Source organism: Euwallacea similis, chromosome 12, assembly GCF_039881205.1.
Source record: "Euwallacea similis isolate ESF13 chromosome 12, ESF131.1, whole genome shotgun sequence".
Taxonomy (NCBI): domain Eukaryota; kingdom Metazoa; phylum Arthropoda; class Insecta; order Coleoptera; family Curculionidae; genus Euwallacea; species Euwallacea similis.
The window spans coordinates 698367-723969 of record NC_089620.1 but is presented as its reverse complement, the minus strand read 5'-3'; the positions used below and the strand labels follow the sequence as shown (position 1 = coordinate 723969).

The window sequence follows — 25603 nt, the reverse complement described above, 5'->3', positions numbered from 1 at the left end:
AAAATGCTTCCCTTATTGATGGATCCTTTGAGAATTTGCCTTTAGTGCAAGGCCCCAATTAAAAGTGGAATTACAGTCAATATAAATATGAAATTATATTAATGTCGCAGTTATTACTTCTAGATAGTGTTTATTGCTCCAAGTACCTCCAGGCAGGAGAAGTTGCCAGTGAACTTGTAGCCAAACTTGGTGAAATTTGTTAGCAATACAGTTAAGTTACTTTGTGATTTACATTTTCGGTTTCGTCTCGTTTCAAACTTGTATTGTTTACCAGAATTTTTACCTTATTAATTACCTTTTTCTGAATTTATTTTCGGTAAAATAATTATGGTAATTTTCCTTCACTATAATGTCAAGAAATTTTCCAGATTAGCGTTTTACTAGATCTTATCTTAAAAAATAAAAATCCAACTAAAGTCCCGTTTTTTTAAATCTTTGCAATTCAAAATTAATAATCTCATTTTTTACAATTTTTTGTCATTATAAAAATAATAAAGGATCTTATCAGTTTCAATGAGATAATCCAGAGTTATCAATGTAAAAAACGGATATCAATTAAATACACTATATAGGATTAATTCAAATTATTGGTTATTTATGCAACAAGCGATCTAAAGCCTTTTTTATTCACACAAATGCAATAAAACATAATTATATATAATGTTTATATTTCAATATTATGTTTTATTCTAGGTGGTTAACTTTTAATGCAGGTAAACTACAAATGGGTCAGTATATTCTTATTTATGCTGATCAAGTGAATTGCGAAATCAAAATCGTGTGCCTACTTTAAATTCGTACAATGTCAGTAATTTTAATCAAATTGTTCAGTGAAAATCATCACGATATCTGATTCTAGGAAAAGATCAACATCGCACGAATAAGATTAGTAGCCATTATTGGATTTTTGATTTGACATTTGACAGATTAACCTGGCAACGTCAACTGACGATTGTCGTTGGTCTCTTCACCCACCACCCGTCCCAAGCCGTAATCGAAAAATCCAAACCGTTAAAGGACGCGTTCGTTAAGCAAAGTAGGAGCCTCTCCCAAATCGTCGCCAAAAATAGTTTGATTACCTCGACCCGAGACCTCGCTCTGGTTCGATCGGTTTTTTTACCGTCAGTTTGTAGTATCTATCGCCGTAGTTTTTACGAATTGTGAAGTGAGCCCATCGTGTGCAATAGTTCATTATTTGTATACAGTGTTAGATCCCGTAAAAACAATGTCTGGGAGATCGAAAAAAGCTTCTACGCCCGCATCACAAAATCCACCCCGGCCGGTAAGCCCGCTAAGTCCAACGCGGCATTCCCGGCTGCAAGAGAAAGCTGATCTTCAAAATTTGAATGATAGACTGGCCTGTTACATTGAAAAAGTCAGGTTAGTGTAGTTTTTATATGACTCCGTCCATATAGAAGCTGCAAGGGGCAGCATTCGTCATTGCGACATGGTTCCAGAAATTCTCTAATGTGGATATACTGCATTTCTAACATTGGTAACACAGTTTACTGGTGCTTGAGTAAAAAAGGTCTAAAAAAAAGTTACTCCTTTTTGGTCCAGTTGTTGAACCATGTCTTAAGTTGAGGATCGAGTTTAGGTGAACTAAACCATGCCACGATTTAACAAAAATAACATATTTCGATTACAAGAAACATAATTCAACAAAGTGGACATTGAATGCTGATTCTGAGTTGACAAGTTTTCACATTGACCATAGGCCCAAATTTTTACCAGATATTATTAGATATTGCTATTGGAGCTAGATTAGATAGATTAGACATATAAGATATTGCCATTGGAGCCAAATTAGATAGATTAGATATATTAAATATTGCCATTGGAGCCAGATTAGACATATAAGATATTGCCATCAGAACCAGATTAGATAGATTAGACATATTAGATATTGCCATTGGAGCCAGATTAGATAGATTAGACATATTAGATATTGCCATTAGAGCTCAGATAATTATTATTAATAGAGCTCCCATTTCTAGCTAAGCCTTTGAAATGATATTCAATTACCAAGTCAAATTAATAAGGTAAAAAGTAATATGTACCTATTACGGTTTTGTTTACATTTTCAATTTTAATCTTGCTAAATCAAAATCTATGAGATATGCACTCAATTTACGAAAAAAAAAGGAATATTTAAACATGCCGTAGAAAGAAAAACAGCAACTTTTTTATAAGGATTATTTAGCTGAATCACTATTCTTTTTATCTTCAAATTCTTTTTTTTTTTCAAATCTTTGAATTACTTTTATGAGTTTTTATCTGGATAATAAGAAAAAAGTTGAGGGGCCCGTCTCTTTAAGTGCTTGAGATAAGTGTCTTAATAATATTAACAAATAGCATTAAACTGGTATTGTTAAATATCATTTAGAGAACAAGGAAAATATTACTTTGGTGTGACTACCTTAGTCACACCTGTCACTGGTTTACTCAGTAGTTTAATATATCATTACCATAGATTTTTTTGTCACCCTTTTAGTCTTCTTGCAGCAATGGAAAATGTGTATATTTTATACAGGGAGATCATTTAAATTTCATATCTAGTAAGCTGTGGAATTTGTTGAAGAAAAGAACATATGTCAATTATCATTTGTGTATATTTGGTTGCCTAAGTAACCTACATCATTTGTTAATTTTTCATGCCGAAATGCTTCTTCCAGAGACATTTACCCATTCATTATTTATTATTTTGATTATTCACTGTTCGGCATTTGCATTTTTTCATTTTCCTTTTTCTGTTATTTTGTTAATTTTATCCGTTTTACAAAAAATTTGTCTTTTAAGACCACAGTATTGTTTGTTTAAATTTGATTTCCTATACCTAGCACCAAATAATGTTTACTGATGAGCAAAAAACATTTATTATTGAAGCCTATTTTTGTAATGGACATCAAATTAATGAAGAATGAGTTTATGAAGTTCAACCCTATTTTCAAGAATTTCATGAAAAATTTCCTGAAGTTATAACAGATAAACTGAAGTATGTTGTAAATTTATTTCGTAAAACCGGCAGCATTCAGAGAAAGTCAGGCAGTGAAAGACCAAAAAAACAATCTCCAAACACTGTAGAAAATGTAAGACAGATAATACATGAAAACTCGAATATATTTCCTTCAAGAGATTGTCACAACAGATCAACTTATCTTATGGTACCTGTCACAGAATTCTCAAAAAGGACCTAAATTTATGAATGGCCAACATTTTCAGCAATTATTGTGAATTTTTCAAACAACTAGACTTGTGTTGTTAACAAATAGCTTTAATGTTTAATTGAAATCTTGAAAGTTAAAAGTAAATAAAGCAACATAACCTCACTCGACTCCTTGACCAAAAATTAATTTTAACATTATTTTGCGGCACATCATTAAGCTACGACCTACTTTTTATCTTCTATTTCTCTTGTGTAAAATTCCACAGTTGGCTAAATATGAAATTTAAATGATCACTCTGTACTATTCTTCATCACCTTATTTTTACAGGTATTTAGAAACTGAGAATAATAGGCTTACAAGAGAAATTCAAAGCACCCAAGAAACTGTAACGAGGGAAGTATCAAACATCAAGTCTATGTATGATCATGAACTCAGTGATGCTCGTAAATTATTGGATGAAACTCATCGTGAAAAGGCAAGATTGGAAATCGATGTCAAACGTCTTCTTGATGAGAACGACGAACTAAAAGCTGATTTAGCCAAGAAAACCAAAGATTTGAACTTGGCTGAAAATTCTGCTAGAATTTATGAAACCCGTTGCAACGAACTGCAACTCAAATATAATCAGGCCAATGCTGATGCTAAGAAAGCGATTGGAGATCTGAAGGACTTGGAAAAAGAGAGGGACAAGTTGAAGAAGTTGTTGGATGAACATAGGAAGCAATTGGAAGAAGAGAGTTTGGCTAGGGTGGAAGTTGAGAACTCCAATCAAAGTTTGAGGGAAGAACTGTCATTTAAGGATCAGGTAAGTTGCTGCCTTTTTCTTTATCTCATAAATGGATAAGTACCTATATCATTTTCAATCACCTATATCATCATCAAATGTCAAGTTAACGTTGGAAAATCGCAGAGATAAATTTATTTTAACTTTGCCATCCCTTAACTCCAATTATCAGCTTTTGGATAAATGCAAATATTATTAAATTATTTTATTTTGATTGCAGATAACTTTGTTGTAAAGACTTAAAAATATTCTTTAAAAAAATCGATACGAAATCCCTATGTAATTTTGTTGTAGGCTTAACATGAAAAAAAAATCTTCGATTATTTCCTAGATACAGGGTAATTAAAACAAAAAACCGTTTTGAACATACCTGATATTTTTTCATGCAAAAAACGAAAATTCGCCAAATATGTTTTACAATATTGGTTGAGGATAGTTCTAGATAACCAAAGTTGAAAAGTAATCGTTTTTCATGACATTGATTTTAACTGGTATGGCACTGAGAAACTATCCTCTTTGCAAGACCAGTGTTCTTCAAACTTCCAGAAGAAACGGAGATTTTAATTTTTTTTATTTATGAAAATCGGTCGAGAAATATTCAAAATTGTTATTTTATTTCCACGTATACTGCACAAAATTGATCATATTACAATTCTAACACTAGTCGAAGTGACTTCATATAGATAATAAGTAGTGGCAGGTAGGTAGTTTCCATCTCGGTTCTTGCTAGGTAAAGAGTTTTTACCGTTTTATTGGTAAAAAAATTCAAGGTAATAATAGAATTCGTGGAATTTAGGTTATGGATATTTGGAACTGTATAGTAAGTTCCGTCAAAAACACCTTCACACACCGTTTGACAAATAGTGAAGCCTGTAGGTTGAGATCACCACTTGGCTTACACATTATAAAACCTCTGCGGTCATCTTTTCATTTTAAAATTAAAGGTCAGAAAACACGTTAATAAAATCAAGAAAATTATCTTGAAGAGAGAAATAACATTTCTCGCCTACAGAATTGTAAATACATGATGTCACTCTAAGCTTTCAATGAAGTTACACACGTGGTTTTCATAATCGTTCGCTTCGGCTTTATCTAGATGTAGGCAATGCCCTCGTTGTCCTTGACCTAGAAAATGTTTATCAATTAACTGTATTATCTTAAGAGGCATCATCAGTAAAAATAATTTTTATTTCACAGAAAACTTAGCTATATGCTTAAACCATTGAAATTAGTCGGAATTTCTTATCAGTTGTTTAATTACTTTGTGAAGTAATGAATTGCCGAATGAGTAACTCAACTAAGTACTTGGAAAGTACTTCCACTGCTCTAAAGGTAGCCACTGCGATTAACGCAGAAGTGTACAGTTACTCTCAAAGTATGTAATTCAATTACTGAATGAGAAGTAAAATCAATTACTAATTACAATTACTATTTTTGAAAAGTAATTATTGAAGTAAAATACTTGTAACCTTTATAATATAAAATCCTAAACTCAAACTTTGATTATCTAAATAAATAGATGAGGAACCTTTAAATCTTTTTTTCCAATCATTCCTGAAGTGATCACACTTGGGGCTTCCTGCAAATGAATAGTATGTCTAGTAACAGTTTTGGGCTTGGCTCCATCACTCTTTTAGCGTACATTTATACAAAGTTTTGCCCATTTTGTGGTCGTGATTTAAAATAGTCGGTTTCGATCTTGCGAGCCGTTGTACAAGGCCTTCCGTGTTCAAGGGAAAAGACTTTATATAGACAGGTGACATCACTTTTACTTATAATATTAAACATTCAAACCCGAGCATTCCAACCTGTTTCTATAAACCTTCACTGGGTCAAAAACGTAATGACCAGCCGTATGTTTGCTCGGTTACGGCACGATATTCGAATGAATAGCGGAGAACGTTTGATGTCATCAATCGAAATAGTTCAAGATTTAAAATAATTATTACTTAGATGGTTGTGATTTGGCCAAAGTTAGAAATATTTGATTAGGCGTATGATCTAATATTTAGTTAAAGTATCATTCTGCATTTTAATTGTTATTTTTGTTGTGTTATCCCTCGCGTTTATCATTTTCTTTCATTTCTGTGCTAGAAAAGGTATTAGCATTAAATTTAGCAATTAACTGTCTTAATAATTGCTTACCACCACCAGCTTTTGCTTCATTTTTAAATATGTAGATGATCTCATAGAAATAATATACGTACGTAAGCAGTTTTTTAGTATATCTTTTGCCTTATCGAAACTAATTTCTATTTCTGGCTGGTACCAGCCTTTATACGGTAAGGGTTGTGACCTAATTTTCTAAGGTATTAGTCGTAGACACGCAACTAGAGCTTATACAGAGTGTACAGAGCGATTCACGAACGAATATTGGTCTTCCAAAAAGTTTAAATGGGCAAGTTTGAAGCACTTTTGACGGGCATTTAGAATTCGGTGGCAGAAAAGAAGGAAGCACCAGAAGCCCTTAGATTTGGTCCAATATGCGTCTTTTTACAATGAACAGTCAGTATATTATTCGCATATTAAATAGGCATTTTTATTCTAATTTCAAACGTATAAATTCAAGAATACAATTAGCGGCAATAAGTGCTGCAAAACCTTGTACCCGGTACCTGAACTTAAAATCTAGGCAAAACGGCTCATTTAATACGCCACTAAAATACAGGGTGTTTAATTTAAAAACATGTAATTTTTATAAAATTTGTGTTTTCAGTTTTTTTTTAATGCTCATACAGCAGGAGTGTATCTCATACCCTAATTTAAGAGGAAAATTTTAAACATTTTGGATTTTGTAAATCTTTTTTTCTAAGGGAGTTGTGCCGAGTTCTATGATGTTCTGCCGTCATTATATCGAGTTATACGGTGTTCTTAAAAAGTCCCAGAAAAGTGAAATATTGCGGGACCAGCTTCAGTAAAAAATTCTTTACGGGCGATAACGGTAACGTTGCCGCGTTTACAGTTTCTTAAATATTGTAGGTAAATTTATATTTTTGAAATGCCACGGCTAATGTATTTTTAGCGAAATTAATACAGCTTCCCATAATTACCTAAAGGCTTTTAAGTATCAAATATTTATTTTATTTGTTTTTTGAACCATGATATCACATCTTTTTTAAACTCAAGTCCAGGGATTGCCAAATATTTAAGAAACGGCTTAAATTAAAAATTACCCAATTTTTTACTGGGGAGTTATTTGTGTTGCCCGATGCGAACGAATGTTGCCAAGTTTGCTGTTGTTTATCGAAGATATGTGTAGTAAATTTGACAACATTGACATTATCATCATTGAATAGGTTACAATGAATAGGAAAAAAATAGGTCGCCTTTATACAGAGTGATTATTTTAATTTCATATCTAGTAAACAGTGTAATTTGTTGAAGAAAAGAACGTATGTAGATTATCGTTTGTATATATTTGGTTGCCTAAGTAACCTACATCATTTGCTAATTTTTCACGTCGAAACGCTTCTTCCAGAGACATTTAGCCAATCATTATTTATTATTTTGATTATTTACCACTCAGCCTTTGCATTTTTTCGTTTTCCTTTCTCTGTTATTTTATTAATTTTATCCGTTTTATAAAAAAATTGTCTTTTTTAAGACCACAGTATCGTTTGTTTAAATTCAGTTTCCTGTACCTACCGCAAAATGGTGTTCACGAACGAACAGGAAACATTTATGGTTGAAGCCTACTTTCATAATGGACACCAAATTAATGGAGAATGAGTTGATGAAGTTCGAGAATTTCGTAAATAATTTTCTGAAGTTGTAACAGATGAACTGAACTTCGCAAATACACTGAAATATGTCGTAAATTTATTTCGTGAAACTGACAGTATTCAGAGAAAGTCAGACAGCGAAAGACCAAAAAAACGAACTCCAAACACTGTAGAAAATGAAAGACAGATAATACATGAAAACCCAAATACTTCCCTGATGAGATTGTCACAGCAGATCGACTTAATCTTATGGGACCTGTCACAGAATTCTCAAAAAGGGCCTAAATTTGTGAGTGGACAACATTTTCAGCAATTATTGTGAATTTTTCAAACAATTAGGTTTGTGATGTTAAAAAACAGCCTTAATGTTTAATTGAAATCTTGAAATTAAAAGTAAATAAAGCAACATAACCTCACTCGGCTCCTTTACCAAAAATTCATTTTAACGTCATTTTGCGACACATCATCAAGCTACGACCTACTTTTTATCTTCTATTTCTCTTGTGTAAAATTTCAAGCTAGCTAGATATGAAATTCAAATTATCATTCGGTAGAAAGTTTGGAAATATTTACTTTCACTTCGTTTGAATTATTTGATTATTCTGGAATTTTTTATTAAAACTATATGTTGTATTCGTCACTGTCATATTCGTAATAATCACGTTTTTTTAAACGCGGGTTTTTTTCGAAAAGGCCTGTTTAGACGATTTTGAGAAAGACCCTTTTTTATAAAAAAATAAGGGATTGTTTCCGCATATGGCCCTTCAGTGTCGAAGTTTTAAATTACAAAGAGTTTACTGAAAAATAAGCCTCTGCGCCCCTTCAAACTTTACGCCACTGATTCGATAATCGCCAGCCAGATTCGCATGCAAATTTCCATATTTTAATTTTATTACTTCATATTCATTGTATCCACTTCTGCGTAAGCACTACAAATTCCATACTTAATATCTCATTGTTACAGAAATCCCAACGCTAAGGTATAGAATTTGTAACACCCTGTATTTTTGGAATCCTAGATTTGATTCGAATTTCTGAAGATATTTTAGGTGTAGTACATTCACACTTTATGATAATAACACGGCTTGATGTTACACAGATTAGTTGTTAAGCTGGATTTAAAATGTCAAGATAAAATTCTCCACATTTTGAAAATTATTTAATGCATTTGAAGTATGGCATATTCAAGATAAGATGCCTTCTATTCCCTTATTCTCCCTATTTATTAAATCCCCTTATCTGGTGTTCCTAGTAGATATCGGCAAAAAAAATCAGTGGGTTGACTATCAACCCATTTGTTTAGTGTATATAAAATCGATATTTAATGATCCCCTTTAACGCTCAGTATTTCAATTCTTCTATTTTAACGCATGGTTTTATTAGACAGGGTGACAATTTGAAAACTTACAATGACTATATCTGGAGAAAAAAGACATAAAACATTTCTCAAACTAATTTCTATAATGTCGAGGGGGAACCAAAATGATGGGCTAACTCACACATTCTCACTTATCCTTTTATTCTCATTGCCTTTTACTAAATAATGTTAAATGACAACCTCTTAGTTATGATATTGTTGTGTCCAATAAAGGGGGTTGCAATAGAGGAAGACCACAGGAAACACTGTTTATTCTTAAGAAGAGTACTTACAAATATGTACAAGATAACTGTTCACTCAACAATGACTGAGTACTGGTTCCCGCATGTATACAGGGTGTGTCAGAAAGAATGGGCCAACGCTAAACTGGAGATACTAGTCATCAAAATATTATGATTTAGATCAACATGGCTTATACCATTGTCCCTGGTTTAAGAGATACAGTGTATTCAAAGCTTAAATTTTCTTCTGAAATTTCTCCATAATTAAGAAATATTTGATGGTATAAATCTGAAAATTAGTAGTTTTATGTTTTTTAGTGGGAAAATGACGAATTTTAAGATTATTTTGACGTTGCTCCTAAAGGTCGCTAGTTTTATCATATTATTTAACTAATTTAAGACATATTTTTTTTATCTGTTAAGCCATGCTTAAAACAAGTCGAGAATTTTTAAAAACGCTCAATTCTACAGAGAAAATGTACTCTTGTTTAGGTTGTCTAAATCTATCGGTTTTTAAATTATTTGTATTTAAAAGGTTGTATTTGGTTCTCCTTTGGTATTATAGAAATTCATTCGAAAAATTTTTTGATATCGTGCCTTGTTTCCTAGATATAGCCGTTGTAAGTTTTCATATTGTCACCCTGTATATAGATATTATACCTATACATGAAATCCACAAAAATGTTATTGCTGTCCTACGTACATTTACTCAACCGACAGATAGACTATAACACACTCAGGTTATATTAGTATCTTTCTGCTTCATGTCATGATTCTGTCATTGTCATTGGGATTAAGTTTTCGAAATAGGCAACCTGCATATACATTATTACAGATTCGGATCCTCCTTTTATAGATGAATTGAACGATATAAGGTTTTATAAATCTGATGCATCGTTTCGAAATTGTTTAATGGTATCATCAGGAAAATGACTACTTTCACATGTAATATGTCCATTAGTAATTTAACATTACTTTGGAACAGGTGTTTGCCTAAAATATAGTCATATGTTCTATGACTTTTTGTAATTTTTAACAATTAAAACATCCTTAACTGAAACTAAATTATGTTAGATACAGTTATTTGCCCTCTTCAGATTTATCAACAGCAGTTGACTGAGACTCGCACTCGCCGCCAAATCGAAATAAGTGAGATAGATGGACAATTGGCTGAACAATATGAAGCCAAGCTTCAACAGGCCTTGCAAGACCTCCGGGACCAGTATGAGAACCAAATGGCAAACAACAGAGCAGAAATTGAGTTGCTTTATGAAAATAAAATCAAAGTAAGTTAGTAGTGAGTTTTATAAAGTAAATAAACTGAGTGACAATCGGCAGTAGTATATTAGGATGCAAGTTTCATAAGCTACCTTATTACCATACTATTGTCACTATTCGGAAAAGTGCTCTCCTTTAGACGGGGAACTTTTCGTCAAATAATAAGCCAGTATTAGGGGACAAACCCTTTCTGTTTATATTTTCCAAGCATCTCTGAAACTATGGAAAATGTAGCTACGTCGTAGGGGTTTCTTTAATGAACTCCACGAGGGACAACTGTTAAATCAAAGTTCTTCGTTGAATTTCGTTGTAAGTGTTTTATTGAACAAAAACCAAGCTTATGGGATTAAAGCTTTATTACGACTGACTGAAAGAAAAAAAAACAAAACGGCGTTGGGTAAAAATGAATATAAGCAGAGTATCGATTATCATGGTGCTGGCCCAGCAATCATATAAGTTGCCGCCAAACTTGCAGTTCATTAAGAAAATAAAATTACGAGTGGAACCTTATTGGTCGGCGTCGGCACAAATTTTAAATATATTATTAATTATAATCCTAATAGTAACTTTTTCTCATTTAATCAAATTTGTAACTCGCACCTAAAAAAGTAACATTGATGTCGTAAGACACTGTGTGAACCATCTCCTAAACACTTACCATACTTAGAAAAGATCCTGTATTTTTAGAATTTAGAAGGAGCAGCCAACAGGCACTCCCAAGCAGCCAACAATGCTTTGGATGAAGCCCGTCTGGTACGTACCAGGATCGACACGCTCACTAATAGAGTGACACAGCTTGAGAATGAAAACAGCGCCCTGGTTGCTAGAGCGAGAGATCTTGAAAAATTGCTTGAGGTAAAATTATCTTTACACTAGTTTGTTTATTTTTGCCTGAATTTGGTATTTGGGGATATAGAATGCACGCTTGAGACATGCTGAAGCTGAGGCCGCACTTGAAGCCGATTTAGCCCGACTTCGTCAGGAAATGACTCAACAATTGCAAGAATACCAAGACCTCATGGATATTAAAGTGTCCTTGGATCTGGAAATCGCAGCATACAGGAAATTGCTTGAATCCGAAGAGGCGCGTCTGAAAATCACCCCTAGCGGAAACGAACGCGAAGTGTCCAGAAGCAGCAGCTCGCGCAGTTCCGCGCAACGTCATACTCCGAGTCGTTCCGGAGCTAAACGCAAGCGCACTCTGATGGAGGAGAGTCACGAATCGAGCGTGTCTGATTATAGCGTTTCCGGCTCGTCCAAGGGGGATGTGGAGATTATCGATGCCGATCCAGACGGTAAATTTGTGAAACTGCATAACAAAAGCAATCAGGATGTGCCTATTGGTAAGTAAAATCTCGTATTAAATCAACGTTAGCACGTTGGCTACCAACGTGCAATAAAAAAGTTTTTCTCATCAAGCAAAAGTTGCTATATGTGCGTCACCTGACGGTAATTTTTCGTTTTTCCCTAATACTGACAGTGCTTTCCATGTTATGTAAATACGAGAAAAGTGCATTTCCGAGGTTTAATGGACAATACTTTTCATTATTAGACTCCGAAAAGGATAAGCAATAACTCGGATTAAGTTATTTACTCCGGAGGTAGATTGTTTTATTCGCAAATTTACAAAAACAAAAGAAATTTGTAAAAAATTCTGCTGTTTATATTTATAAAAAAAATGATATTATGAAGCAAAAAGTCTCATTGAATTGCTTTCTCAGATAAATAAACAAGAATATTGGTCATGCATTCTTGTACGTTCTTTTCGTCTTGTCATACGAACCGCTAGTGTTTGTGCTTTGCGTATCTATCTTTTGAACGTAGAGGTAATAATCCCACACTTGACGAATATCTAAGTATTTATTGAAATTTTTTAGATTTCGAGGAGTAAATGTAAAAACAATGGAAAAATTCTAGTGTAACATATTGATGTGAGAGTGGCAAAAATAGCGATTATACGGCTATTGTAGACTATCCTGCGCATTTACGAGAAATGTATATTATCAGTATAGTTACTACTTGGAAAATACTCATTTTCAATGTTGTATAAAAAAAAAACTTTTTTTGACATAACTATTGAAATAAGTAAAGGTCTAATTAAAAGTTTCAAGAATGATATTATTTTATTCGCCTAGCCAAAAGTAAAGACTGTATACTTGCATTTTTGTTTAGAAATATATATATAGCTGCCAGAATGACCAGAACCATTGGTAATTTTTTTAAATTTATTTTAGGTGGATGGCAAATAATTCGCCGTGCCGGAAACGATGAGACGAAATACAAATTTAACAGATCTTCGAAAATTGAAGCAAAGAAAACCGTTACAATTTGGTCCTCAGATCTTAACAAGGACCACGAACCTCCACACGATTTAGTAATGAAGGGTCCAAGATGGGTCGTAGCGGATAACATGACTACCACCTTGTTGAACTTGGACGGAGAAGAGATAGCAGTTTCTGAAAGGTATTTGTCTTAAGATTTTTGAAATGGAGGAATAGAACGCCTTTGTGAATATTTTTGGTGTTTGGATAACTTTTTGAAGTCTGGTTTATAAATTAAAGTGTATAACTATAGCACCACTCCAATTTTTTATCAAACTTTGTTTTTCGATTATAATTTTAAATAATTTCTACTGTAATAATGTACAGCAATCTAAAATATTGGTACTTAACAATTTTAACTATTTTAGAAACTAACGTAGTTAAATTAATACAAAAAATAAAAAAATTATGAATATATATATTCTATAAATAGGTGCATAACTATAGCACCATATAGTTTTAACAGGGATTAGGAACAAAATTAAAGTCGTCTGTGTTACGGACATTCAGTCAACTGTTAAATAAGGGTAATAAATTAAATGACAATTAGTGAATTTCACAGTTTCGATTAGAAAATGCCTTGTGGTAGTTATCTCTCAGAGTTGGAAAAGTGAAAAATTTTAACTTTTTATAATGGGGGTCTAATTTTACGAGAAATCGGACCACGGTCGCATAAAATTATGATGAATTATTTGAGAAACTCTGCTGAATATGGAACTAAGAAAAATGGTGGTCTCAAGAAGAAAGTTTCCCCCAGAACTGAACGAAAACTCATTGCCATCGCGAGTAACAGTGTAAAAAATTGCAAAAAAAATAGAGCAAGAATGTGGAGCGAACGTCTCAAGATGGACAATAAGAAGAATAATAATTAAAAATGATATTATATCGTGCGTGAAAAACTAAAACAAGCTTCAAGACTCCTTTCTCAACAAAAAAATTACAATACTAGAATTTGCACGAGAAAACATGAATCGTAACTTTGACAGCGTAAGTAATAACATCATAACTATCGAATAAATTAAGCTCTGTCTATTGTAGACAATCTTTTCCGACAAAATAAAATTTAAATTAGAAGGCCCAGACGGATTCAACTCATATTGAAGGGATTTGAGAAAGGAACCTCAATATCTCTCCAAACAATTTTCGTAGCGGCACGCTAATGGTATGTGGGACATTTAATAAAGCAGATGTTACTCTAGTTTTCCAGGCATATTTATTACCGTACTTAAATAATAATATAGATAGGCAACTAATTTTCCAACAAGGTACGCCAGAATTCATGTTAGCAAAGAATCGATGAGATGGTTTGAAGAGAATCGCATTGATTTGTTAGACTAGCCTACTTGCTCCCCTGACCTAAACCCAATGGAAAATCTTTGGGGAATTTTGGTCTGTCGGCTATATCAAAATAACAAGCAATATAACACCCTGAATGAATTAAAAGCTGCTCTAGAGAATTGTTAAAACAATTTGGAACCGAACATTACAAATAATTTAATTAACAGCATGACTTCTAGTATTTTTGAAATGATTAGAAGGAATGGAACCCCAACTCACTGTTAATTTTGAAGAATAAGTGTTAAAAATAATTATTTTGTTAACAAATGCTGTATGGTGCTATAGTTATGCACCTACCGTTTTTTCGTTTTTTTGTAATATTTAAACACATTAGTTTCTAGATTGACAAAATTTGTTGTAAATCAATGTTTTAGATTGCTTTACCTTATCTGAACCAAAATTATTAAATAATATAATTGAAATACAAGTTTAGATTAAAAATTGGGGTGGTGCTATAGGTATGCTCTTGAGTTTATCTATACTGGGTTGTAGACAAATATTCCTAATTGAATAAGTAAAAAAAAACACATAATGTTACTTGAAAAAATGTAAGTTGTGTAGTAACGAACCTGTGTCAGATCAAAAAGTAAAAACTCCAAACAGTTTTTCTTTGATTCAATTATTTAATTTAATGTAATGAAACGTTAAAGAGTTTCAGCAATCATATTCCCTACCACCTATATCAACACCTAGAGTTACCCTCGGAATCAGGTGGTACCGATTTTGTTTGTAAATAGTACTCCTACGTATACTCAAATTACATAATAGGACGTATATCCTTTTTTCAATTGTGAGTATTATATAATGTTAAATTCCTTCACTTTCTACGTTTTAGGGTAAAAAGACAGCTATCCAGTTCGCACCTGAGGCACCGAGAGACGGCAGGAGGCTTTATTGGAACTGAGGAGCTGCACCAGCAACTGGGGGACCCACAAGGAGATGAAAAATGTCGGTTGATGTGAATCGATCGATAAGTGACGTGTGAAGGTAAGTATGATGCTGCAAAAAGTGCTATTTAAGTTTAGTCAAGATGCTAATCTGTAATAATTCTTTCGTTTCAAATTCCATAATGTTAAAAAGTGGGTAGGTTCTTGTGGATTGTTTACATGTTTATATTCAAATTGTAGTGCAAATAGCACATAAAATTCACTTTTTGCAAGTTATATATTAGTTTTTTGGAGGGAAAGAAAATGCTCGAGTATTACGAAACCAAGTTCAGATATCAGTTTATACAGGATGTTATGGTAACTTATTAACTTATAAATTGTATTATAAGTATTATGTAGAAGTTCATTTGACTACTACCTTTTTGATTTAATAAGCTCTTTTTTTTTTCTTTTAAACACACGACCAGAATTTTTTTAACATCCTTTATGAATGCAGCATTTAATGAAAATTTGCATTTTCCTTCTCTAGTTTCTAGATGAGGTGATAATTAGTTCGCCAAAACTCGAAGTGAAATATTTACATTTTTTTATTTATATAAGAACCGTAGCTAGCTTGTCAAATTTGATTCCAGGATTGACCATAACTTTTTCATGGTTGTGTGGTGATTACTTATAAAGTGTGGCACATATTTGACAACAATGGAGTTTTCTGCTATATGAAGTTCAATGAAGACAAATAGTATGTCTGATGTTTTTCACTTTCAATGGTGGCTGATTTTTTGCCAAGAACTTCCATCTTGTTGATAATATATTTCTTCATGATGGTGTTTCACCTGAAACTTATTTAAACTTGGAAATAGCTATCTTAAATATAATATTGACATGTAATATATTGCACTTTCTTCTTCTTGCTATGAGTAGATTCCTCAACAGTTTGACTTTTCTATCTTACTCATACATTATTATTTCAACTGTATTAAAATATCAGACATATATATTTTTCGCTCCTATACAACACAATCATTAATGTGTTTATTATTTCCATGTATGCCTTGAGATTTTGCGAATAAGCAGGTGGAAACTAGACACGTACTGGTTTGGCCAGATCGGCATATGATAATCGAGATAATCCGGCAAACGGTTAAGCCTGGTACCGGAACGTCGATTAAATTTATTTTAAATTCAATTTGTTATAATATGTCTTTTTGTAATAGATTAAAACATAATTCATTAACTTTACGCGTAGCCGTGGTCGTCGATGTTGGTATTCGTTTGTTTCGTTACGTACATGGTCAGTTATAGTTATTTCACCTCATCAACATAACAAAAGCCAACAATTATTATTAATTAATATTTTTCTATTTATTATATATTGGGAATATGTATGTATGTGTGTATATACATATATATATATATGTTCCTAATTTTATGTGTCATTTGGTCGGAACAGTAGGTCCGGTGGCCCCGCCGGACTTAGTGGTACTGCCGGACATCCGTCCTCTCTCTAGTGAAAATCTTCTTATGCGCAAAACCAACGCAACGGGGTAACTCCTTTGTTTCAATAAATATTGATTCGTTTCTTTTTTGTTCTCTGAGATATTTGATGTTTCTCTTGACCGATAACTCCGAGATACTTCTGCTGTGAGACACGGAACGAAATGAATGAATCTGGTTTTAGCTTTAGATCAAAACCCGATTGATTCACGCAAGCACACGAGGAACTGAGAAAAAACTCATGAAACTCCAAATTGCCAAACAGGTATTTTTGTCTTTTAGAAAGTTATCTGGTATACGGTTCCGTATTGGAAGTTTATAAAAAGATTTTTTATATATTTTTTAATTATATGAGTAACTTCAGTTTTCTCTGGTTCAGACATTTCATTTTTTTACTCGCATTTGCCGCACTTCTTAAATTTGCTGGACCTCAAAAGCGACAGACTGCTCACCAGCAATGCATCTTGAATTATAAGGTCCATCTTAATTTTCATTGATTAAAAAGTGGTACAAATGGGTTTAAAGTGCTAATATAATGTATTTTGTATTATGTAGAATGTTGCATTTCTGTTAATAAATTTAATTTGAAACCATATAGGATTTTTCTTCGCATTTGCAAAATCATACTAATGAGTTTGGAATGTTATTCATGAGGTACTAAATTTACAGTTAAGTCGTATAATGTTAGTTCTAGCTGATGTGTTTTGTAATATTTAAAATGTCTTCAAATAAATCTGTTGTAAACTTCCAAAAAATTCTTTATTTTCTTTATAGTTTACCCAATAATTAACATTTTACAGTTAAAAGTTATAAATCAAATACTTTAGAATAATAGACCTTTTTGGTTAACTTAGATATATTACAAATGTTTGAAGTAGTTTCACTATGCTTAAGGAACTTATTTGTGTTTAATGCATATGACTTAAATAAAAATGAATAATAAACGAGACTTTATATTTTCAAACATATTTGTGTTTTAGTTAATAGGCTTTTCACATTATTATCCAAATAGGAATCAGGAGAAAGAGAGAGACCTTCTGTACCAAAGCTGTTTATTCTACTCGCAACTGGAATAACTGTAAGATGCGAGGTGCTAAAGTTTAGTAATTCTGCTGTAATAAATATATTCATTAGGCATTCTCATTTAGAGATATTTGGATACAGCATCTAAGTTATGTTCTTTTTAGTAGGTCCAGCCTCTTAAGGAAGTTGACCATTTTATCGATATGTGAATATTGATGTTTGTATTTGTATATGTAAGTAAATATTTAAAACCACACGTCATATATTAATGCTAACAGAAAAATAAAAAAATAAAAATTGGAAATGTTAAAATTTGTAACTTAAAATAATTTCTATGTTGCACTTTGTGGTTCGAGTCTCTCGATTCTGTTGATCTGAATTCTGTCATGATTTGATGCCATTAAACTCCCAAAAAAGACTATTTAACGGCATTAGTATAATTAAATAAAATATTCAGGCATTGAATTAAACATAGAGGGTCAAAGACAAAAACTAAAAAAATATTTATTTGATTTGAAAAATGTTTATTAAACAACTACAATCATACAAAAGCAGAAAACATTTTTTTTTTATTTGGTACATTCATTATCTAACAAATTTGAATTGCGATCATTAATCCTGTGATGATACATTTTATTAAGGTCTGAAATGGGGGTATTGACGTGGAATGTGAGGAAACCTGCCCATTGATTGGTAAAACTGAAATGAACTTAAACTACACATTGACTATTATAAAATAAATATTTTAAGAATGAAACTATCTTTGGATTTCACAGACTGTGTACAGCAACTGGCCAAGAAGGCTGTACTAAAATTCCAAAAGACGATTAAAGATCTTGGATATGAAATAATCTAAGACCTATTAGATAAATCGCTTCAAAATGGAGGTAAAGGAAAACGACTTAACCTTCAAATCTTGACAATTAGGCGGTGGAACTCCGAGACGACATATGCAAAGAAAGTTACGGCCTTCTACATTCTGAATTATTAATATTTACCACGTTTAATGTGGAACATTAAAATGGTTTTTAATTTATTCTTTTTGCAGAGGAATGATTAGATTACAATCCTTCATGACAACGGGGTAATGAACTTAATTATTGCCTATTGTGAAATATTGAAATTTGATCCAAAAATATGAGAAATCGACAAAGTTTTAAGTAGATGACGAAAATACGAAGACTAGATTAAGTCGAAAAATAATAACCTCATCTTCTATTCACACTTAATTCAGGTTTTAATACATTCGTACAAAGACAGGTCTTTGTACAATCTTCCTTAATTATAAAGAAAACAAAACACACTTTTGGTGATTTTCACAATACTTTATCTAAACTGTGTGCGCATGGAAATTGGTCGAAAATCTTTCTGATTCTGATAATGAATTTAAACCGTGATTTATACCAACCTAAAAAAAGACAAAACTCTGAACCAAAGAAATGCAGAACCAATTTCCTCCACTCAACAACTCAAGCACCATCGCGTTCCAATTAAAAAAAAAACCTTTATCCTACCTTCATTCATTTTTGACGTGGTTTTGGTTTTGGTTCGAATTCGAATTGTTCGAATTCTCGCTAAAGTCGTCGTCGCTGCTACTGCGGACGTCGCCCGACATCAGGCCCGCCTTCAGGGAGTTGCACACGATTTTCAAGATAAGATACGTCCAGAAGATGTGCAATACCAACAGCAGACAGAGAAGGCTGTTGAAGATGTAGTACGCCGGGAACATTGGGACTACCTTTGGGGCGTCTATCGATGTACTTTTAAGAGGATAAAGATGTGAGATTTGTACGAGATGGAAGTAGAAACTTACTTTCTGATTATCCAAAAAGGGTAAAAACCCAGTCTGGTGACTATCCATAGAACGGTAAAAATTGCGAAGATTACATCACAGAGTTTTTGGTATCCGGCGTATTTTGTGATTTTGGCGGCCTAAGGAATAGTTTGTTTACAACCGTTCAACATTTAAATTTAACGTTATGATAATAAATATCAACTTACTTCTAAAAATATGTCTGCTAAATCGTGCACTACCAATACCAACGTGCCTATCCTGAACACGTTTACGATCCATGATAAGGACATCAGCAGTATCGACGCAATGTGATGGATGAACATCTGCCAGAAATCTTTCCTTTTCACGTCAAAGAATTGAGAGACGCACAATGACCAGTAAAAGGCCAACGAGAACATGTAGTACCACCAAATGTCGTTGGTGACCGATTGATGCGGAAATCCATTCCTAAATAAAGAACTAAATTGAATATTATTCTAAACCACTTACAAAATTTTTAAATAACTATCGAGCTATTTAGAGACGTTACAAAGATCCTCTTAATTTAAATCTTATGCTAAAAATATACCTGTCTTGGGTCCTTTACGTCATTTTTGTTATTTTATAACTGGAAAATGAATATCATAATCTTGTGAAATTTCCCAATTCAATACTTTTTAAGAAACGATAACCCGGCAACACTTCATTGGTGACATTCCAAGTACTATTAATGAGATTTCAAATAATCTCATAAAATGCTATAATTATCTATTACCGGTTTATCTTATCGCAATAAAATCCATATTTTGAATTTTAATTATAATATTATATGGTATATAATAATTTATTAACTATTCTTTACCGTGGTTCTGAAAACTTTAATAAAATTCCTTAATACAAAAAAAATCATCTAAGTGCAACAACACAACTATACTGTCGATTAATCATTATTATTGTCATTCAACACAGATCTGAGTTCCCCATCATGTTTAATCATTTCAACAGTCTTCTTCCCTCTCTCTCTGAACAACTCACAGGCCTGGTTCTATTGAAATTGGGCTTCGCCTGAGAATGTGGCCTCTTCCTCGAAACATCTTCCATCCTCCTGCCATCATCACCCTTCCTTTCTTGAGAATATGCAGGATGCCTCGCTCTCCTATCGCCTTCTAACACAATACTTCTCGCTTGCATTATTCTCTCAGATGAATATGCTTTGTTATTTCGATTAAAATTCCCTGAATCGGTATTCATATTAACTCTGTTGAAACTTTCTAGTACATTACTCTTTGCTTGTTCAATTTTTGAAGATGAATATCCTTTATCATTTCCATCAAAAATGCTCGAATCAGCGCTTCTATCTGCTATTCTAGTCTCTGAACTAGAAGTTATAGAAGTGCTGCTCCCAAAATGCTCTTCTAATTGCATGATTTCACTACGAGGACACGCCCTTTCATAGCTGCAGCTGTTAGTACTTGAACTGGTAGAACAGCCAGAGTCAGAAATGTCTTTGTTTTCACTCCTTGTCTTTGTCCCGATTTTAATTTTCTGGAACAAAGTCCTCAGACCGGTCTTATCCAAAACATCCGACTTCTTGCGAGTCAATTTTACATCTTTGGGCACATACGCTGGGTTTCTTCTGTTGATATCGTAGCTCATATCAACACCACGTCTATTTATCAAAAAGTCCCCGCTAGTTCCCATCGCTAGGAATTCATCCACTGGATGTCTAGCGGGCCGCTCGGAACAATAAACCACGTTATTTCTGTCAAAATTACTAACAATCACATCTTTGCTTGCATTGTGACACACTGCATCATCACTAGAATCAACAAAACTCCTTCTCTTGAAATTTTTATTAGACACATACACCGGATGCCTCCGCACAATGACACTAGGTGCAATTGTAAGTTTCTGGGCGTCTTTCTTCGAATAAGAATCCCCAAAGTTCCTCTGACGCATCTGCTCCAGAAGTTCATCATACAGATGTTCATACGAATGCGAAACTTGTCTTTGCAGCCTCCTGGATCTCAAGAGATAATTAGGCACTTCTTTACTTGTGTTCTTGAAAACAGACCCATCAATAGAGATATTCCGTCTCAAATGCGACGACTCGGATAGATCTAAATCCGCCTCTTTGGGCTCGTCTACTTCATGCTTGGATTTTTGCAGAAAAGACTTGGCACGACGCAACTTTCCCAACATTTTTCAGGCACTCAAATGAAATACGAAAAAATTTAAGACTTGCCCGGCGACATACAAACACCTTTGTGTTTGTATGTAGTTTGGAGTATTAAATCATGCAGATAAAGCCTTATCAGTTTCCATAGGAAAAGTAATGCGCCATCTCAGCTGTGTTCCTTTTTGTCTTAATTAAAATGAAATGATAGCAGAGTTGTGTACATATAGGGTTTTAAAGTTTTGCAGTTAAAACACCTGATAGAATGAAATAATTAAGATATACATACAGATGCTAGCAAAAAAATAGCGTCACTTACTTTTCGTTCATTTGTTTAATAATTAGGAAAAACCCAAGTAAGGTAAGGAAGTTTTGGCGTTTGAATTAGCTCCAGATAGGTTTCTCAGTATATCCAGAGAAGTTTTCATTCTTATAAAAGCTTTGAGTAATTTATAAATTAAATATTTCTGTTGAACTGTTTTTTTTGCTGTAAAACACTCTTGAAGTTTGTAAAGTGAATTTTGTCGAAATTTTTGAAATTTTCTTAACATTTTTTTGGTAAGTACTCTGCTATTCTTTGAACTAATATTCGGTACTTGATAGTGTAATTTTCTTAGTATCTTCTTAGTCTTCTCTCCCTCTTCTTAGTATCTATTATAAAAAATGGGTCGTGGCAAACATTGTACGTCTCCACAAAGAAAGTTAATTCGAAAGTTGAAAAACGAAGGATATTCGTTAAGAGCAATTTCGAAAATTATTGGATGTTCTTTAAAAATGGTTCAAAATGCTATGAAGGACCTTCCGGAACAAGAAAATAGAGGAAGGCCGAGAAAAACCACCCCAAACGCAGATCGCATCATAATTAGAACATCGAAGCGGAATCCATTTATGAGTGCTCAAGGGATTCTTACAGAAATAAATTTGAATGTGAGCGTGTGAACAGTTCGCAAAAGGTTACGCGAACAAAATTTAGTTGCTAGAAGCCTACGTCAAGTGCTCGTTAAAAAAAAATAAATTTAAAACAGGATAAAATTTGCTCGAGATCATCTGGATCAAAATGGACTGAAGAAGATCGGAAAAATGGCGCAACATACTGTGGAACGATAAAAGTAAAATTATGCTTTATTCTTCAGACCATTCCGGACTAGTTAGAAGGTCCCCAAGTACTGCCTACGACCCTAAGTACACGAAAAAGACAATTAAGCATGGGGGTGGAAATATTAAAATCTGGGGATGTTTTTTGTGGAATGGTATTGGTCCCCTTGTGAAAATCGATGGGAATTTAACAAAAGAGTTATATTTGGGAATTATGGTGAACCACATGCTTCCCGTATGCTGAGGACAATATGCCTATTCGATGGGGTTATCAACAGGACAACGATCCTAAGCATACAGTGAACATTGTCAAAAACTGGCTCACCGAAAGTTCCATCAATATTATGAGTTGGCCCGCACAATCCCCAGATCTGAATCCCATCAAAAAACCTTTGGCAATACCTTAAACAGTAGGTTAAGGCTCTAAAACCGACAAATTTAAAAGATTTGTGGGCCATCACTCAAGAAGAATGGTATTGGATTCCTGTAGAGTACTGTCAACGACTGATCGCCTCCATGCCTACTCGTTGTCAAGCAATTTTAAATGCAAAAGGGCATACAATCAAATATTGAATGTACATTTTTATAAATACATTAAAAGAAGTAGAATTATTTGTTGCAAATTTAATTATTTAAAGTATGAAGTAGAGAATCTTAATTTCCAAATAAAGCAGTTTTTGTGTTTTCTTCTAACTTTCCTTAATATTTTCTTTAATATACGACAGACCGACGTCAAATTACTTGTAGATAGTTCTTAAAAGTGTTCAAAGAAAATGTTGTATTTATAATTTCAATCATCTCAACTGGAAGAAAAATATTCTACTTGAAGCTGCAAGCGCATAGGTGAAGCTATTTTTTTGCTCGCATCTGTATATGTCTGTAGTGAATCGTGTAACTCAATTGAAAATAAGGTAGTTGGAATTTGGTAAAAAATCATTCAAAAAGAAAAACAAATCAAACAAAATATGCAAAAAAGAAGAATTGAATTGTGGGAGTCCTATTAAGTTTAGTGGAAATATAAGTTCCTGTTAAGTTGAAAACAGAGGCTCTGTCAACAAAAATTTAGTAATTAAGCTCTTAAAATATCTATATGAAAAGCTGAAAATGATCTCATTGCAATGGTTTCATAGAATTGTATGGTCCAGATTATCATAAACAATTAAAGGGTAAATGTGCAAATGGTTTTACAGATAATTAAATTATCACAGATCACCATGCATAGATTAAAACATGATTCTGCAAATATAATTAATTATTTTAAAATGGCCTTGAACTAGTACTGAGTTTCAGTCAACATGTAATAATCAAACTAATATACCTTTAAAATTAATAAACTTTCTCAAGAAAATCTGCTTGTGTGCAATTACAAGACCCAGAAGAAATCAACGCGTAAGTAATTTGCAAACCCAACACATAATTAATCTTTAATGCATTAACATAACTCATTATAATAACAAAATTATTTTAATTATTTGTAATCTCTTCACAGAAATGAAACCCACTTGGATGATTCATTTATTATTACCTAGAGAGCACCATGAGTAACACAATCAGATGTTCAAGTTAGAAATAATATTCAGATTAATCTCAAAGGTTGCTTTAAACAGTAACTGATTACAAAATTCAAAAAGTATCTATATGCAAAGTTTAAACAAGACTTCTTAAGGAAACTATAATAAAGGTGTTTGCTCAGCTTTAAATAATACAGCCCCATTTAAATCACACAATATATTTGTGTGTATAATATATATATATATATATATATATATATGTGAAATTAAAAAAATATATGAAAGTACACAAAATTAATGGAGTAAAATTGTAACTTCATTATGAACATAAGGAATTTTGACTTACCAACACTCATTGATATCCCATAACCAAGACTTATCCCAAAGTACTATAATGCCATAAAAGAAACTGAAACTATAATATGTACATCTCCAACAATTCTCACAGAATTTTGTTAAAGTCGATGGTTTGTTTTGGGCCTTCCTGAGTCTCAACCATCTCTCTACTTGTCTCTCACTCATATCCAATTGCTTTGCTAAACCTAGAATCTGAAATAAACCAGTGAGTACATCATTTAAATGAATGAACAAGGAGTCTGCACCTGCTTGTGCTTCCATTTCTTTGATACCCGATAAGCCTCTTCTAATACTACATTGGACTGAGCCTTCTTGGGTCTTGTGCTCTTAATTCCTAGACTTAAACCTACAGGTGTGAACCAGTACCTGGAAAAAAATAGTACTTCTCAAGCCACAAAGCTAACCTCACTTACTTCTCAAATAAGTATCTTATGATCAGCACCACCAGTGCCATAGGCAGTGGATACCACAGGTGCAGATAATCGGCATGTTGTATTTCCGTGCTAGATTCCGGTGCGATATCCGCCCAAGTCGTATTTGGAGGCAACCAAACGTTTGTCGACCAAAATGTGTCGGCGAATTTACGGTAATACGAGTGCACCAACGCTGCCATTGTAATACACAATTACGGAGGCCGAGTTACTGAGTAAGGTGACACTTTTCTGGCATAATCAAGTTTTGTCTCACTTTTCAGATTATCGTCTTTTAATGGTTTTTAACTCGAAGAGTATGCGGCATTGATAAGGAAACACCCCAGCCCCATTAGTTTTATTTTATTTGACATATTACAAATTGACACTTCGATAACCTATTGTTGGAGAATTATTCCCCACAATATATATATTGCTCTTTCTATTCCATTCAATTTGGGTGTAGGCAGGCAAGGACGGATAGTTTCGCAATGGAAAAACGAATGTGGCAGTTTCATTGTACGTAATCAAGATGCACGGACGACCATTTTGGCAATAGTTTTTATAACTAATAATTTTTTTCAAATGTAATGTTATGCTTCAAATTCCTATTCATGTTAATTAATATGTGTTTCTTTTATATTTTATTATGAGTACAGTTTACGAG

General features: G+C 33.1%; 2 protein-coding genes across 2 annotated transcripts; one reads left to right on the top strand and one right to left on the bottom strand.

Annotated features, from left to right (window-relative positions):
• The first annotated feature begins 959 nt into the window (after nt 1-959).
• LOC136412662 (lamin Dm0-like) lies at nt 960-17556 on the top strand. Its single transcript, XM_066395800.1, has 7 exons — nt 960-1380; nt 3495-3972; nt 10370-10558; nt 11238-11405; nt 11467-11893; nt 12785-13013; nt 15045-17556. Exons 1-7 carry the CDS (start codon nt 1226-1228, stop codon nt 15169-15171), a joined length of 1773 nt encoding a protein of 590 aa, XP_066251897.1. The 5' UTR covers nt 960-1225; the 3' UTR covers nt 15172-17556.
• Nucleotides 17557-18354: 798 nt separating this feature from the next.
• On the bottom strand, nt 18355-25313 carry schlank (ceramide synthase schlank). The gene is made up of 6 exons (XM_066395712.1): nt 24940-25313; nt 24772-24892; nt 24516-24718; nt 19615-19855; nt 19427-19545; nt 18355-19373 (listed from the first exon to the last, which is right to left on the bottom strand). The coding sequence occupies exons 1-6, from the start codon at nt 25137-25139 to the stop codon at nt 19130-19132; spliced, it is 1128 nt and encodes a 375-aa protein (XP_066251809.1). The 5' UTR covers nt 25140-25313; the 3' UTR covers nt 18355-19129.
• Between the last annotated feature and the right edge of the window lie 290 nt (nt 25314-25603).